This window comes from Ylistrum balloti, unplaced genomic scaffold (assembly GCF_031769215.1).
Source record: "Ylistrum balloti isolate Yb309-2 unplaced genomic scaffold, AGI_CSIRO_Ybal_v1 Utg371510, whole genome shotgun sequence".
Lineage (NCBI taxonomy): Eukaryota > Metazoa > Mollusca > Bivalvia > Pectinida > Pectinidae > Ylistrum > Ylistrum balloti.
This window is the reverse complement of record NW_026782780.1, coordinates 48,818-65,940: the sequence shown is the minus strand read 5'-3', so window position 1 is coordinate 65,940 and position 17,123 is coordinate 48,818. Positions and strand designations below refer to the sequence as shown.

General features: G+C 36.8%; 1 protein-coding gene across 2 annotated transcripts; it reads right to left on the bottom strand.

The window, feature by feature from the left end:
- Nucleotides 1–3,755: 3,755 nt before the first annotated feature.
- On the bottom strand, nucleotides 3,756–16,903 carry LOC132562774 (upstream stimulatory factor 2-like). 2 transcript variants are annotated; one of them, XM_060227538.1, is made up of 9 exons: nucleotides 16,776–16,903; nucleotides 15,668–15,723; nucleotides 15,075–15,170; nucleotides 13,791–13,885; nucleotides 12,526–12,688; nucleotides 10,171–10,203; nucleotides 9,641–9,781; nucleotides 8,803–8,915; nucleotides 3,756–8,437 (listed from the first exon to the last, which is right to left on the bottom strand). In XM_060227538.1, exons 1-9 carry the CDS (start codon nucleotides 16,805–16,807, stop codon nucleotides 8,222–8,224), a joined length of 945 nt encoding a protein of 314 aa, XP_060083521.1. In that variant the 5' UTR covers nucleotides 16,808–16,903; the 3' UTR covers nucleotides 3,756–8,221. The 2 variants fall into 2 exon arrangements, with proteins under 2 accessions (XP_060083521.1, XP_060083522.1); XM_060227539.1 differs by having other exon boundaries at nucleotides 8,815–8,915.
- Nucleotides 16,904–17,123: the final 220 nt, after the last annotated feature.

Sequence of the window (17,123 nt, the reverse complement as noted above, 5' to 3'; positions counted from 1 at the left end):
TGTGTATGGTTGTCCGAACACCAACACGGATGGGGTCTCGATGCATGACGTCGATAAATAAAACTGATTGTTGATTAAATAAAAGTATATTTGTTAGGTTGATATTTTGTTATTAATTCTACACCTAAACATTTCAAATTGATAGGCTAGCCTATGACTTGGGCGGTCATAGGAATATTATTCCTTCGTAATCGTGAACGCCTAATACTCGGAGGCCTAGTCGTGAATGGGTCACGGGAATTTTCACCCCGAGAATTTTCATACTACTATTATATAGTATAGAATAGAATTATTAGAATTTATAGAATAGGTTATGTGTGTATGTTGTTTGTATAAGGTGTATTTGGTTTTTAGATCTTCCAGCAGACGATGTTGTTTAGTTATTAATTTTGCGATCGTAAATATAACAATAAGATCACCAATCTTGATTTGAAAACACAGTTCACAGTGTAGAGATGTCATCTAAACTCATAATCACACCTTCACCAGGTTAGGTAATTAGCACCTCTGTGGCTGGAAAAAACAATTGTGACACCTGTGAGGCGACACGCCTGTCGGCTAACAACAGACGCGTACCAGTGCTAGGGTAAAAACCAGTCAACTAATTGTTTAAACTTCTAAAACATCAATTTTTTATTATTAACACAGCGGAGGGTGTTATAATTGGTTGTTGACACCCTATCTATATATATCCATAGTGCTACGAAAATTCCCTGGAAAGAAAAATTCCCCTCGGACGAAACTTCTTCGGTAAGAAAATTCCCGACACCTCGTGAATGTATGCATGGTCTTGCACAAACACGATTTCCCGACGTCAGAAATTGTTGATCGAGACTTGAAGATAGTAAAATTAGTCCAAAACCACACCCAATTTTATTTTGTTTCTTTGAAACGACGATTCACTGTTCGACTACTATCACGACTACTGGTGAGACCCAGTGAAGTACGTGCCAATCTATGTTGCCCAAGCGATCGTCACTTTTCGAAGGGTCATTTTCCTCCTCACTTGATACATCGTCTTGTAATTCCAGTTCAAATCGGTAGGGCTGGATTCCGTCTTCAGACATATCATTCACACCATAATCAGACTCCTCAAAACTCATGCTCAAATCGCTCTCAGTTGCGGTGTCGTTGTCACTGTCAGTCATGTTGACTGCCATTTCTGTTGAACTTATGACGTCACGAGTAGAAGAGCCTCGATTCCGCGGAAATGACGATTCGGCTGATTAGGTCTGGGCGGACAGGTGAAAATCGACAACTTTGAGCTTTAATAACTCGACACTGGGGCGACGGATTTTGACGGGGTTTTCATCATTATTATTTTTACGGCATTCTTAACATTATATTTAAATATAAAATTACTCTCAGGGTACACTTTAACGGTCACTGGTTGGTAGGTTGAATGGTTTCCCGTGTCCGGGTATCGTCTCACCGTCGAATGTTAGTTTGCTGGCAGTAAAACAGCTGGTTTATGTTCCCCAATGTTTTTTTAAACATTTTCATAAATCCTGGGACTATTCTAGTGTAATACAGAAATCATCATTAATCAGTGTTATCTTTTAAAATAAGTTTTTCGTGAGAAATTATTGTGTATCAAAATTCTTATAGATTTAGACACCAAAATTAGATAAGCTTCATCACCATCAATAGTTATTCGAACCCCCATCTCCTTCCCCGCCCATTACACCCACCACCGATATTTCCCAAGTTTCTTTGTCATGCTTACATTAATTTGATATTATAATTATTCTAGCTTTTGGACATCTAATAAAAGTGGTATTCAATAAATGAAGTTGTACCTCTGGTGGGTATGAACAAGGCTGCTTCCATTGTTTAGACTGTTGTTTGGCCTCTGGAATGAAACAGACTGTTGTTTAGCCTCTCTGATGAAACAGACTGTTGTTTAGCCTCTCTGATGAAGTAGACTGTTGTTAAACCTCCCTGATGAAACAGACTGTTGTTTAGCCTCTCTGATGAAGTAGACTGTTGTTTGGCCTCTCTGATGAAGTAGACTGTTGTTTGGCCTCTCTGATGAAGTAGACTGTTGTTTGGCCTCTCTGATGAAACAGACTGTTGTTTAGCCTCTCTGATGAAGTAGACTGTTGTTTGGCCTCTCTGATGAAGTAGACTGTTGTTTGACCTCTCTGATGAAGTAGACTGTTGTTTGGCCTCTCTGATGAAGTAGACTGATGTTCGGCCTCTCTGATGAAGTAGACTGTTGTTTTGCCTCTGGAATGAAACAGACTGTTGTTCGGCCTCTGGGATGAAACAGACTGTTGTTTAGCCTCTCTGATGAAGTAGACTGTTGTTTAGCCTCTGGGATGAAACAGACTGTTGTTCGGCCTCTGGGATGAAACAGACTGTTGTTTAGCCTCTCTGGTGAAGTAGACTGTTGTTTGGCCTCTCTGATGAAACAGACTGTTGTTTAGCCTCTCTGATGAAGTAGACTGTTGTTTGGCCTCTCTGATGAAGTAGACTGTTGTTTTGCCTCTGGAATGAAACAGACTGTTGTTTAGCCTCTCTGATGAAGTAGACTGTTGTTTAGCCTCTGGGATGAAACAGACTGTTGTTCGGCCTCTGGGATGAAACAGACTGTTGTTTAGCCTCTCTGATAAAGTAGACTGTTGTTTGGCCTCTCTGATGAAACAGACTGTTGTTTAGCCTCTCTGATGAAGTAGACTGTTGTTTAGCCTCTCTGATGAAGTAGACTGTTGTTTGGCCTCTCTGATGAAGTAGACTGTTGTTTGGCCTCTCTGATGAAGTAGACTGTTGTTTGGCCTCTCTGATGAAACAGACTGTTGTTTAGCCTCTCTGATGAAGTAGACTGTTGTTTGGCCTCTCTGATGAAGTAGACTGTTGTTTGGCCTCTCTGATGAAACAGACTGTTGTTTAGCCTCTCTGATGAAGTAGACTTGTTCGGCCTCTGGGATGAAACAAACTGTTGTTCGGCCTCTGGGATGAAACAGACTGTTGTTTAGCCTCTGGGATGAAACAGAGTGTTGTTTGGCCTCTGGGGTGAAACAGTGTTGTTTAACCTCTCGGGTGAAATAGAGTGTTGCTCAGCCTCTGGGATGAAATAGACTGTTGTTTAGCCTCTGGGGTGAAAGACGGACCTATGTTTCATCCAAAGTCACAAACCTCAGCAGAAAGTAATCAGGATCTGCCTCTAAAAGGTTTAGAATAGCAAGCGACAAAGTTCTCTTGGTGTGCTTCTGATCAACTGTCAGAAGTCTTAGTAATAGTGGAGCTGCTCAACTTCTTCAATACGAGGCTCAAAACTTATTTATCAGCCCTCTTGCACGTTAAAAAGTTTTATGGCCGTCACAATCATATCATTGTTGCATTTTCTTTCTCATTGTGAAATGTTTGATGCTTGTAATGATATCTTGTGGTTTAGTCCCCCCCCCCCCGACACAAAATGACACTCTTATTTGAGAACGTGAGGTTATATATATAATTCAGCTGTGTAATAGATAAAGCAGAAAACGCTTACCTTTTCAGAACACATGGTCCTATTCTCCAGGGGTCTTCATGTTTGAATTTTGATGACATTATAATATTTTTATTTATATTTTTCAATTTTTCAAAAATCCAAAGCGACAGTAATGCTGTTTGATGATTGGTTTGTGATATCAGACTGAATAAAATCACACTATTTTATCTAAGGTGAAATATAAATATCAACTGAATCTATAATTGGTCTTTTTTTCTGAATTTCTTCAGGATATTAAAAACAGATAAATGAACACATAAACTAGTAATCATGTCATATCAAATTTATTGAACTTGTTCACAAGTATGATCTATAAATAGATTCATTTTCTATATATAGATCACACAAATAGTGATCAAACCACTGCAATTGTGATGGTAACAATGTTAATTTGCTGTAAACTGAAGAAGCTGATTATAAATCACAAATATGATTCCCTATGTAGTCCTCTCTCTTCCATCAGACTCAAAAAAAAAAAATAATAAAAATAAAAATAAAAACTGGTAATTATCTTTTAAAAAAAGGTAGTCCCCAACAGATCATGTATTTTGTGAAATAGGTTTGTATTAAATATCAGAAACTTCAGCCAAAGCTGCTGAAACATTCTGTTGTACATATTCTGTCAATCAATTTAACCAAGGTGATCCTAATTCAGTGATCACATGGATTCCAGGAGGTACAGCGAACAAACTTGCTTTCAAGTGCTATACGCCTTAATGGTGGCAACAAGTTCACTGCCAGAAAGTAAGTGAGGGAAATACCTTGGAGTGAAGTATGGTATAACTTGGTCCATTTAGCAAGTTAATTCCCATGGACTTGCGACGTAGAAATCAGAGAAATAAGTATATAAGGAAAGTTTGTATACAGTACATAATTGTTTTTGTTTATCCATTGGTTGCAACAATATTCAGTAAATAAATATACACACAAACAATATTTTTATGTATGAACCCTACTGTGTATCCACAGTAGATAACAAAATGATATGAAGCTCTTGAAGATGACATATTGTCATCACAACTGAGACCATGGAGTAAACATAACTTTTAGTTCCACATGCAATAAGTCTGTTTCACACGGAATAAGACTGTTTCATATGGAACAAGCCTTGTTCACACGAGATAATCCTGCTTCAAATGGGACAAGTCTGAAATAAGTCTGTTTCACACGAGATAATCCTGCTTCAAATGGGACAAGTCTGAAATAAGTCTGTTTCACACGAGATAATCCTGCTTCAAATGGGACAAGTCTGAAATAAGTCTGTTTCACACGAGATAATCCTGCTTCAAATGGGACAAGTCTGAAATAAGTCTGTTTCACACGAGATAATCCTGCTTCAAATGGGACAAGTCTGAAATAAGTCTGTTTCACAGGAGATGATCCTGCTTCAAATGGGACAAGTCTGAAATAAGTCTGCTGAACATGGAATAAGCTTGCTTCATATGAGATAAGCAAAACAATGGACCAGGAAGAGGATTTGACCTACACTGGGAACCCCCTCCCATTTCTGAAAAATTTAAGAGAAAATTATTTTGTTAAACTAAAACTTTTCTAGGAATATCCAAACTACAGGAAATATTAGAACATTTTGTCACTTCCTGTCATCATGCCTTTAAATCTATGAGAAACACCTATAGTAAACATCACGCTGTAATGACACAATCTGTCTGTAATGACACAATCTGTCGGTGACATCACTAGTGACAATATCTGATTGTGTACAAACCCAAACTGTCCCGGAAATCATCAAAGACAACAGTATTTGTGTAACAACCTGATTAACCTTCCCTACTTTGATTTTCTAAAATAATTTGAATGTTCCAACCAAACGTCCCTGGAGTACACAACACTGATTAATACATATACAAGTAAAGATCTATTGGAGTAAGAATTTTGACAACATCAGATTCTGCATGTAATATGTTTTAAATTCAAATATACTTTTTTTGTCCTGAAGATTGAGGAAAAATTCTGATCTATACCATCAAAATTATTTACACTTGCATGATGGGGCTTCAATGTTTGATCACTATGGAAATATAAGTGATCACTATTAAATTAAAAGCTGCAGCATAAATTGATCAAATTTAAAACAAGGTGTGAAAAAAGTACATGTGTATCTGAATACAATAATTGCACTCATCTCTCGTTCAGAAAAGTGTGATTTAGACAATATCAACATCTACACTAATACAATAAAGGCTTGAATGCTTTGCTATCAAGGTACTGATTTACAAGACTGGCACAGAAAGCTGTAAATGTTTTTCTGTTTAATTTCCATAAATCCAAAGATTGAATTGCTTTTTCAGCAGGAGTTTTGATGTATATTTATGCAGAATACAACTGCGAGATCACAGCAGAAAAACATTTGATAAAGTTTGGATTAAAGTCTATCTAAGGGATATAACCAGTGTCAATATTTGAGATTTCTATTCAAGAGCTAAGTTTGTTTTTAATCTAAGGGACATAACCAGTGTAAATATTTGAGAGTTCTATTCAAGAGCTAAGTTGGTTTTAAATCTGTCTAAGGGACATAACCAGCGACAATATTTGAGAGTTCTATTCAAGGGCTGAATTTGTTTTAAATCTGTCTAAGGGACATAACCAGTGACAATATTTGAGAATTCTATTCAAGGGCTGAATTTGTTTTAAATCTATCTAAGGGACATAACTAGTGACAATATTTGAGAGTTCTATTCAAAGGCTGAATTTGTTTTAAATCTATCTAAGGGACATAACCAGTGACAATATTTGAGAATTCTATTCAAGGGCTGAATTTGTTTTAAATCTATCTAAGGGACATAACCAGTGACAATATTTGAGAGTTCTATTCAAGGGCTGAATTTGTTTTAAATCTATCTAAGGGACATAACTAGTGTCAATATTTGAGAGTTCTATTCAAGGACTAAGTTTGTTTTAAATCTATCTAAGGGACATAACTAGTGACGATATTTGAGAGTTCTATTCAAAGGCTGAATTTGTTTTAAATCTATCTAAGGGACATAACCAGTGACAATATTTGAGAATTCTATTCAAGGGCTGAATTTGTTTTAAATCTATCTAAGGGACATAACCAGTGACAATATTTGAGAGTTCTATTCAAGGGCTGAATTTGTTTTAAATCTATCTAAGGGACATAACCAGTGACAATATTTAAGAGTTCTATTCAAGGGCTAAATTTGTTTTAAATCTATCTAAGGGACATAACCGGTGTAAATATTTGAGAGTTCTATTCAAGGGCTGAATTTGTTTTAAATCTATCTGAGGGACATAACTAGTGACAATATTTGAGAGTTCTATTCAAGGGCTGAATTTGTTTTAAATCTATCTAAGGGACATAACCAGTGACAATATTTGAGAGTTCTATTCAAGGGCTGAATTTGTTTTAAATCTATCTAAGGGACATAACCAGTGACAATATTTGAGAGTTCTATTCAAGGGCTAAATAAAACTCTTGGCAAATATTCTCCTATACACAAAATAAATATGGTTATGTCAGTAGTGTTCTTTGGCTGATTACATTTGTTAGCCTTACATATTCATGTGTCTTTCAATTAAATAGTACCATATACATTTATAAAGGTAAAAGAAGGCTTTTCTAGATAGTCAAATGATTTGTAAGGTAGAGATGCCATGGAACCAACAAACCAATAAAAGTATTTCTGATGCAACATGGAGGATGCTACAATACCACATATCACTGCACAAATAATTTGCAATAAAAACATCTGTCCACATTTAATAATAATTTAAAATTCAACAATCTCTCTTTAAAAATGGCATCAACACATTCAATTCATTTTTACAGTCCACACACCCAAACCTGTGTGACAATCTTATGACATAACACTTAAATATTGTGTCTGTTGGAGTGATATTCTATTGATCTGTTCAAGCTCTAATAAATAATTGTCAGTGAAGGTTTAATACTAATTAAAATTTGTAAAATACTGATTAGTTAAGCCATTCAATATGTTTAACTTCAAATCAATGCTAAACATTTTTAATACAATGTCTATTATAAAACCAACAGGTCTAAGAACTTTCATCAATAGTATTGAAACCTAATGAAACCTTACTTTCTTAAGAAATATTTAATTGCCATTATGAGCCCAAAAGGCTATCATGACCATGTGACAACTTTGACCTCACACTTTAGAAACATCGTAAAACAATTTTTAGAATTTTCCTATCAGATCTGGTCATATGTGTCCTTGTTGAATGTTTAGGAGGTACAAAATTCTACTACAAAATGTTGATGTTAAGAGCAAATATCATTTTATCACCTCCCTTACATAATGTTTCTATATACATATATTCCCCAACATTCACAGTTGTACACCATTCACAGTGTATCAATTTAAACTGTAGAACTTGTGTTGAAGAACACAATTTACTACATCCTTCCTGCGTCATGATACAGCACTTTTTATATTTGGGACCTCTTTAGTGATTTCTCAAGACGACTTCTAAAACGAAATAAAAGATATGATGTCTTTTCAACTTCAGTTGCTTGTATCTTTGATTTGGCCAATCAAAGTCTGTTTTTGTACTGGGCAAATCCTACATCACAAGATCGACCAATCACAGTTGGTCTGCTCCAGCACGACATATTTGATACCTAACTGAAGGCTGATACAGCCGAGCACTGACCCTTACACACTTGACCTCTGGATGACCCTGAACTACCCTAATGTCCATGTCTTGAGACCATCCAGATTACTGCCACTATGATCCCCCAGACACATCTGGGATAATACCGTGCGACTGTAACTGGGCACGTAATATTGCGTTTTCATTTTTCATGTCCTCACACTGTTGTCTCAACAATTCTAAATCAACAGATAACCGTTCTGTTTCTTTAAGACTTTCTGCCATACGCACATTGCCATTTCTTAGTTCATTGATGTAATCACAGGCTTTAGATAGAATTCCTCCTTTGCTCTGAAACATTAAAAGTACAGTAAAGTAAGAAATCATACAGTATTTTTCACTCGGAAACAAATTAAAATTTAGAAATCAGAAACAAACAAAACACCAAAAGACAAATGAGGTTGATTTTAGTCAAAGAGAGCATTATCTGTTATAATTCTGGGAATAAATCCTATGGATCCTTGTTCTAAATCAGCTGAATTGGATTGAGATTTCAACATGAAAGACTTCTTCACCCTTATATCAGTAAATATTCTGACAACAAAATACTGATACGAGACTCCATTAATAAAGGCATCATCGTAGAATACACGTTACAAATAGAAATAATGAAAAAGTGAAACTTAATTAAAAAGGAAATAAAAAAAGTTACTTACATTTTCACTTACCTTGGTCTGGCCCTGCTTCACATGTTCCTGGGCACAATCTGGAACTAACTTAGAGAGAGTGACGATCCAATTGTTTATCTTGTCTCGTCTTCGTCTTTCCACTATAAACATATAGCAAAACAAATCTCTATATTTACAAAACATCTCTCAAGATATACAATAGCATATTCAGAAATTTACATTAGGAATTTTCTAAATAGTGTCTTTTTCAGAATTAAAATTCAGAATGAGTCCTACTGAACAGCCCACATTCCTAAAAATAACTGGGGTCTTCTTTTAATTTGTATACTTATAAAGGCTTTAGGGTTAGGGTCAACAGCTAAATTCCTAACAAATCTTACTGTGTTTTGTTTACATTATGTGAAATATTTTACACTTGAAGCATTGCCAGGACTCAGACTTAAAATGTCTTTTGGATGCCATGTGGCAAATCAGGGTAAGTTTTCTCTACAATTTTTTGTTTTTAAATGTATAAGTTGAGAGTACAGGTCACCTTACAAGTCTTGGCTAGTAGGAACTTCCCTTTAGTCGAGCCACAGAGTGTCGGGCTATAGACTGAATGGTCACTAGTTTGAACCCCAGAGATGACTGGGTGTTTTATATAACTTATAGATTTGGTGCTGTGACCACTCCAATGGTACAAGCTATAGGAGATTGAGATGTGTCCTTGGAGATATGAACAAATACATCGTATCCTGCATTTTCATGAAACCTTCTAACTGTATTTGTGCTAAGAATTAGGTTTGGTCTTTCTCTAAACTTCTGATGTGAGCCAATCGTTATTATTCTAAATGTTTTAAATATATGTAAGTAAACAAAAACAAACCCTCGTTATGCGTAGCCCTTCTCCGATCATCACGACCTGATCTCCCTCCATCTATTTTGGGTGTGCTAAAACCTGTCCTTGGGGCAATATTTCGCTGACCTTGAAGTACGTCTTGAGGTGACATCATAACATAAAATTGTCCTGAAATGCACGTTTAATTAAAGCTACATATAAACTCTCAAAATAAAATAAACATCCAAGCGATTTTTTTTTCTGTCAGATAATGTCTTTTTAAATTTTTATTTGTCCAAAAGATAAGCAGCAAATAGGTCAAATTAGTTCATCAAGATACTGAAGACAATGCTTTGAAGATGTATCTTCCCTTAAGGTATTGTTGGTTTGTTTTTGTAACGAATGTTACTATCAGTAAGGTTGTGTTTTCGTCCAGAGAAACTTAGTGTTAGACTCCAGGTCACTTCAGGATCCTAGAATCACTATCTATAGAACTACTATTCATTTCATCCTGTCCATACATAGTATAAATAACTGCTTTCATCCTTCTACTTTTTTTGTATTTTGTGATATCTTACCTTGACCAAGGGCTGCATCATTTGTCCAGGCACCTGCCAAACAGCCAATCATAAAGAGGGTTACAGAAAGAGAAACTATAGCCAAACAGCCAATCATAAAGATGGTTACAGAAAGAGGAACTATCACTTGTGCTCCTTACCCAATCATAAATTACCTCTGCCAGGGAGGAAAGCTTTAAGGGCTGTTCCAGAATTAAATGTGTGGAGGTGGGGGTCAGAGAAGCACTTATTTTTTATCCATACAAATAATTCATCAATCATTGATACCCAAGCATGTATACAAGAGTTTTTGCCAAATCCAATAACCCACACAATTTGTTACTTCAAGCAATCCCAACAGAATTTTACTTTCCATGTTAACATGATGCCCACAAAATTGCATTCTGTTGCCCTTCTTTCACAGCCAAATACATGTTGCTTCCCTGAGCAAAAATATTGTTAGTTTTTCCAAAAAAATTGATATAAAAATGTCAGAATGTTTTCCCAAACTGTATGAGAAAGATCATCGACTACTTCCGATTTCTGCATGCATAAACACACTAAATACAGATGTTTCACAACAAAACAAAAATCAATACATCGCCATACATTTCAAACCTGGAAAGTTGTAAATTTAACTAGAGGTTTACAAGGAGTGCAGCGGGGAGAAGTACTAATTATATCTCATTTATTTCACATCATTTTCTCGTTACCTCAAATCAAGGCAAAAACAAAACTTGCTTATGGAAAGTCTGCTACAACATATTTGTATGTATTACAAACATGCCTTTAGTCAGCTTGACGAAAACCAACAACAATGCTCACTAATGGTCAAACCATGTGGCCACCTTGTGTCTATTCTGGTTTTCTTTCACCATTTTTTCCGAAGTTGTGTTTGTTCTCCCATCCCACAAGAGTTTCAAAACCAACATGATTTATCTCCCTTGAACTTTGGGTTTGGAACCAAGGCACATTTGGAAGAATAAATTGATGATTTAATGTCAATCCCTTTATATTAAACTTTAAACTTGGCCTTCATTATTGAATATTTGTTTTATTTATTTGTGTTTTTGTTCAGAACCTGAAATTAATTTGAATGGAATAAAGTTTCTTATAACACCAGAAGAAATCCGACAAAATCTTAGTTTAAGAAATTTCCAGAGACAACAACCTGCTAAGTTCATATGTGTGTTGAGGTTCATCTTCTAGGCTTCAGGAGGATACTAGTGGTACACAGAAATCTCTTCATCTTCTAGGCTTCAGGAGGCTACCTAGTGGTACATAGAGATCTCTTCATCTTCTAGGCTTCAGGAGGCTACCTAGTGGTACATAGAGATCTCTTCATCTTCTAGACTTCAGGAGGCTACCTAGTGGTAAACAAAGATCTCTTCATCTTCTAGGCTTCAGGAGGCTACCTAGTGGTACACAGAGATCTCTTCATCTTCTAGGCTTCAGGAGGCTACCTAGTGGTACACAGAGATCTCTTCATCTTCTAGGCTTCAGGAGGCTACCTAGTGGTACACAGAGATCTCTTCATCTTCTAGGCTTCAGGAGGCTACCTAGTGGTACACAAGAGATCTCTTCATCTTCTAGGCTTCAGGAGGCTACCTAGTGGTACACAGAGATCTCTTCATCTTCTAGGCTTCAGGAGGCTACCTAGTGGTACACAGAGATCTCTTCATCTTCTAGGCTTCAGGAGGCTACCTAGTGGTACACAGAGATCTCTTCATCTTCTAGGCTTCAGGAGGCTACCTAGTGGTACACAGAGATCTCTTCATCTTCTAGGCTTCAGGAGGCTACCTAGTGGTACACAAGAGATCTCTTCATCTTCTAGACTTCAGGAGGCTACCTAGTGGTACACATGAGATCTCTTCATCTTCTAGACTTCAGGAGGCTACCTAGTGGTACACAGAGATCTCTTCATCTTCTAGGCTTCAGGAGGCTACCTAGTGGTACACAGAGATCTCTTCATCTTCTAGGCTTCAGGAGAATACCTAGCTGTATACAGAGATCTCTTAAAGAAGAGCACCAACTTCTGAAACCTGGGAAGTCAATAGTATATTCTACTACTATTCCCCTACCTGGCTTCAGGAGTTGGTGCTCTTAGTAGTAGATCAGAGTGCGACATTTTGATGACTACATGGTCACATTCATCAGACAAATAACCAGTGTGGAGCGTACTAGCACTGACTTACAGTATACAAGACGGTAAAGAACTGACCAACTATTTTGGCTGGACTTAAAATCCTATGTATACTGAGGTCAAAAATAGTGTGTCCAGATGGTAAACAGATGACAGAAAAAATAGAAATTCCACACCATGGTGTCAATGTATTGTAGTTGATTTGTTTTGGAATTTGGTTGATTGTGTCTCACCTCCGGCAGTGGCCACCTGTCCTATAGATGCAGTGGCCACTTCGTTCTGTTGTGCTGCCGCTGTCTGGTCTGCCGCCCCAGTAGGGAAGTATGTGTACCTGGTGTCTGCCTGATTCTCAGGGGTGGGACTGCCTCCATTACTGAATGGACTCTGTATCACAGCCTGCCAAATAAAACCCAAGTGAGCAGGGACTTACAATATAGATATAGCCCTACTTCCTATCATTCTATTTGTATGCTAATCTGTTGAGGTGTTTGTTACATTAAATACTGTAACTGGGCACTGTGTAGGAAAGACTTCTTCAAAATGTACATCTGTAAACACTTTGGTTTCCTAATTAACTTCTGTGAAAATGGACTTCAGGTCTATACTCTGTAATACTGACCAATGTCCCCTCATTCTGTCCATTACATCAGTAAGACTATATTCTGTAATACTGACCAATGTCCCCCCATTCTGTCCATTACATCAGTAAGACTATATTCTGTAATACTGACCAATGTCCCCCCCTTCTGTCCATTACATCAGTAAGACTATATTCTGTAATACTGACCAATGTCCCTCTCTTCTGTCCATCACATCAATAAGACTACATTCTGTAATACTGACCAATGTCCCCCCATTCTGTCCATTACATCAGTAAGACTATATTCTGTAATACTGACCAATGTCCCCCCATTCTGTCCATTACATCACTAAGACTATATTCTGTAATACTGACCAATGTCCCCCTTCTGTCCATTACATCACTAAGACTATATTCTGTAATACTGACCAATGTCCCCTCATTCTATCCATTACATCAGTAAGACTATATTCTGTAATACTGACCAATGTCCCCCCTTCTGTCCATTACATCACTAAGACTATATTCTGTAATACTGACCAATGTCCATACTTCTGTCCATCACATCAGTAAGACTATATTCTGTAATACTGACCAATGTCCCCCCATTCTGTCCATTACATCAGTAAGACTATATTCTGTAATACTGACCAATGTCCCCCTTCGGTCCATTACATCAGTAAGACTATATTCTGTAATACTGACCAATGCTCACCCCCCCTTCTGTCCATTACATCACTAAGACTATATTCTGTAATACTGACCAATGTCCCCCTTCGGTCCATTACATCAGTAAGATTATATTCTGTAATAGTGACCAATGTCCCCCCTTCTGTCCATCACATCAGTAAGTCTATATTCTGTAATGGTGACCAATGTCCCGCTCTCGTCAGAAGTCTATATTTTCAGGTTAAGTACCTGTGAGCCTTGTGGGAAAGCATTTGTTGTTACGACTTGAGCTGCTGCCTCTGTACCATCTTGAGCAACTTGTACCACACGATAAGTCACCTGACCTGTAACACAAAAACAGCCATCATTATCCCTCCACATGAGTAAAACAATGATATATTACAGTATAGTATGCAAGACTTCATTTAAATATTTTAAACCACTTAGCATGGTGTCTGAAGTGTCAGAATATGCCACTGTACATATCATAGAAAGCATAAAACTATGATAAATTCTTTCAAAGCACTTAAAATTGTCCAGGTTTTAATGTCAGTTTATAGACCATGTCACTAATTTTGTATAGCGTTTCACTGAGTATTCTTCAGAATATTTTTTCATCAATAGCATAGTTTCAGGTCTGTGAGCCTTGTGGGAAAGCATTTGTTGTTACCTAGCTGCTGCCTCTGTACCATCTTGAGCAACTTGTACCACACGAAAAGTCACTGACCTGTAACACAAAAAACAATTACTTTAAAACAATGATATATTACAGTGTTCATTTAAATATTTTAAACCACTCTTGTCTCCTCTTGCCACTGTACATATCAAGGTTATGTTTCTTTCAGCACTTAAAATTGTCCAGGTTTTAATGTCTCCATGTCACTAATTTTGTACACACAGTATTCTTCAGAATATTTTTTCATCAATAGCATAGTTTTCTCTCTAGCACCTAGTTTTCTTACAAAGAAACTCCTGTATACAGAAAACAATTACTTTCAACTGTCTAACCTCTTCTCCTCTTCCTATCAAGGTTATGTTTAGTGGTGAACTCCTACACACAGACAGTACTTACTTTCCAACAGTTAACCCCTATCATCCTTCTCTGAATATTTAGTGATGAACTTCTAGAAACAGACAGTGTTTACTTTCCGCGAGTTAACCCTCCCCTCTGAATATTTAGTGTTAGTGTTAAGGTGAACTCCTGTACACAGACAGTGATGCCTTTCAACAGCTAACCCCCTCCCCCTCTCCGCTTCTTCCTACTGAGGTTACAAATGTTTAGTGGTGAACTCCTGTATACAAACTACAGACAGTGATTACTTTCAACATTTTACTACCCCCCCACTTTTCCACTCTTCTTCCTACGGAGGTTACCAATGTTTAGTGGTGACCTCCTTCATACAGAACTACAGACGGTAATTACTGTCATTACTTTTAACAGTTTACTCCCCCCCCTCCCACCTCAACTCTTCTTCCTACTGAAGCTACAAATGTTTAATGGTCAGAGACTTTTAAGTGGTCTCACTGTCTTACCAGTTTCTGTTCGGAATTGGTACTGTATGTTGGGATCCAAACTTAATGTTGCACCCTGTTGGACTGAAGCCATAGCCTGGCTGTCAGGAGATTCACCTGTCAATCAAAATAAAATCATAACCAATGAGCAACAATTTCTGAATATATATACACATACATCAAATTATGATATTTTGCAATATCAAGATGAAAATCTCACCACTCAACAAATGTTAACTTCTGCAAGCAGACAACTCACAAGGCTCTCGATCTGCCAGATTTGGGGCCGATTCCCAATGCAAAATAGTATCTTTTTATCCAATTTAGACTCCAAGTTTTCCCAATTCTAAGGAAAACACCATTGTTTTTCCCAATTCTAAGGGCTCCGGGCCCCAATCCCAAAATGGGGTGTGAGAGCCCTGACTCATATTTGGTACAACTAATGTCATTTTCTTTTTATTCATATGAACAAATACTTCGATGCAACACATTATATTTTGCTTTAAGTTAATCAATGAAAAGCTTATTGATCCACAGGGAAGTAAAATTATCTCTCCTCCTATGAAAATACCATACAGGTACAGACTTATCTATGGTGTGATTCAGATTTGTACCTTGTCCACTCAGCTGAACATCATCAGAGCCTGTGGAATCATTTGTTTTGTCATGGCTGCAAGGGAAATTGTTTTACATTAATATATCAAGCAATTTCACTTCACATATTCAGCACTTTCCCACTTATACATATTAAATCATCAAACAGGCAACATTTTGACATTTCTTCTTCAGAAAGACACCTACATACATAGCTATATGGTGTATAGCAAAATATAATGAGGTTTTCAAGATGTGTATAAGGTATTAACAGAATAACATTAATAGATAATATCAACAGGTAAATTTCATAATACAGAATTCATAGTTTTGATTGATATTGCTTTGCATCAACCAATTGCAATCCATGTTTAATAGGACACCAATTGACACTCTGATTTTTTCAATTACTGATGGATCATAAGCTTCTAGCTTAGCTTGAAAATTAGCAATTAGCTGAAAATTGGCCACATTAAAAAAATATGTCCTACATTGTATTTTCTATGATAATTATAAGCACTCTAACATCATATCATAACTGTTGTGTATGTCCCATCAACTATTCACAAAAATGTATGTTTCATGAATTTCAATGAAATAAACAGGATTCATGGAATCTTTACACTCGAAAACGTTTCCTGTATGGCATAGATGTGATTATTAAAATACAATATTCGCACTTTGAAAAAAAACAACAACTTTGGAATACTTCTCACCTCAATTATCTGTAATCAGTATTTTTAACGAAGGGCAAATTACCTTAACCAACTCTTCATGAAATAATATCTTAATATTGTTTACATCCAAAACCGCATACTCCAACGACCTAAATTACTGAAAATATCCGATACACGTAACTCAACCAGGAAACAATCGCCTTTCCCCCCCAATATCTTGCATTCCGAGTCATTTTTTTTTTACACCAGTATGGAAATCACATGACTAGCAAAATGATCCATGAGGTTGATTTTGACAGCCAGCTGGCTGTACGATGTTATGGTTCAATCCTATCCAACATAGGTATGTCCCGTTAAGAACGCCCAATCAACGATTTTACTCAGTGTCAACTCGGTAACAGTGCTGTTTTCAATCACATATCGCCTGGTTTTCATGTAATTTCTCACCAACCTTGCTTCCAAGGCATCGTCTAGCATATCCATGTGGCTTTTTGATGGATGTTTGAATTTGCCAGGAAATAATGCAAGCTTGATCACGGGGCCAAACAACAGGTCATGTGAGATGGGAAAATGAACATGTGACAAAGATGGCTGATCTTGCTGCAAAACGTCAAAGCGCAGGGATACATTGTCGCAGCGTTATTTGTTTTTGGGACATTTTTAGAAATTCATTTTTAATAAACATTATACTTTCGAGAGTATAATGTAGTTTTGATTTCCATCATAGCACTAAATATGAGGGATGGGTATTTAAAAGATTAAAAGAGGAATATTTAAGGGTCTATGTTGTCAGCGTAGT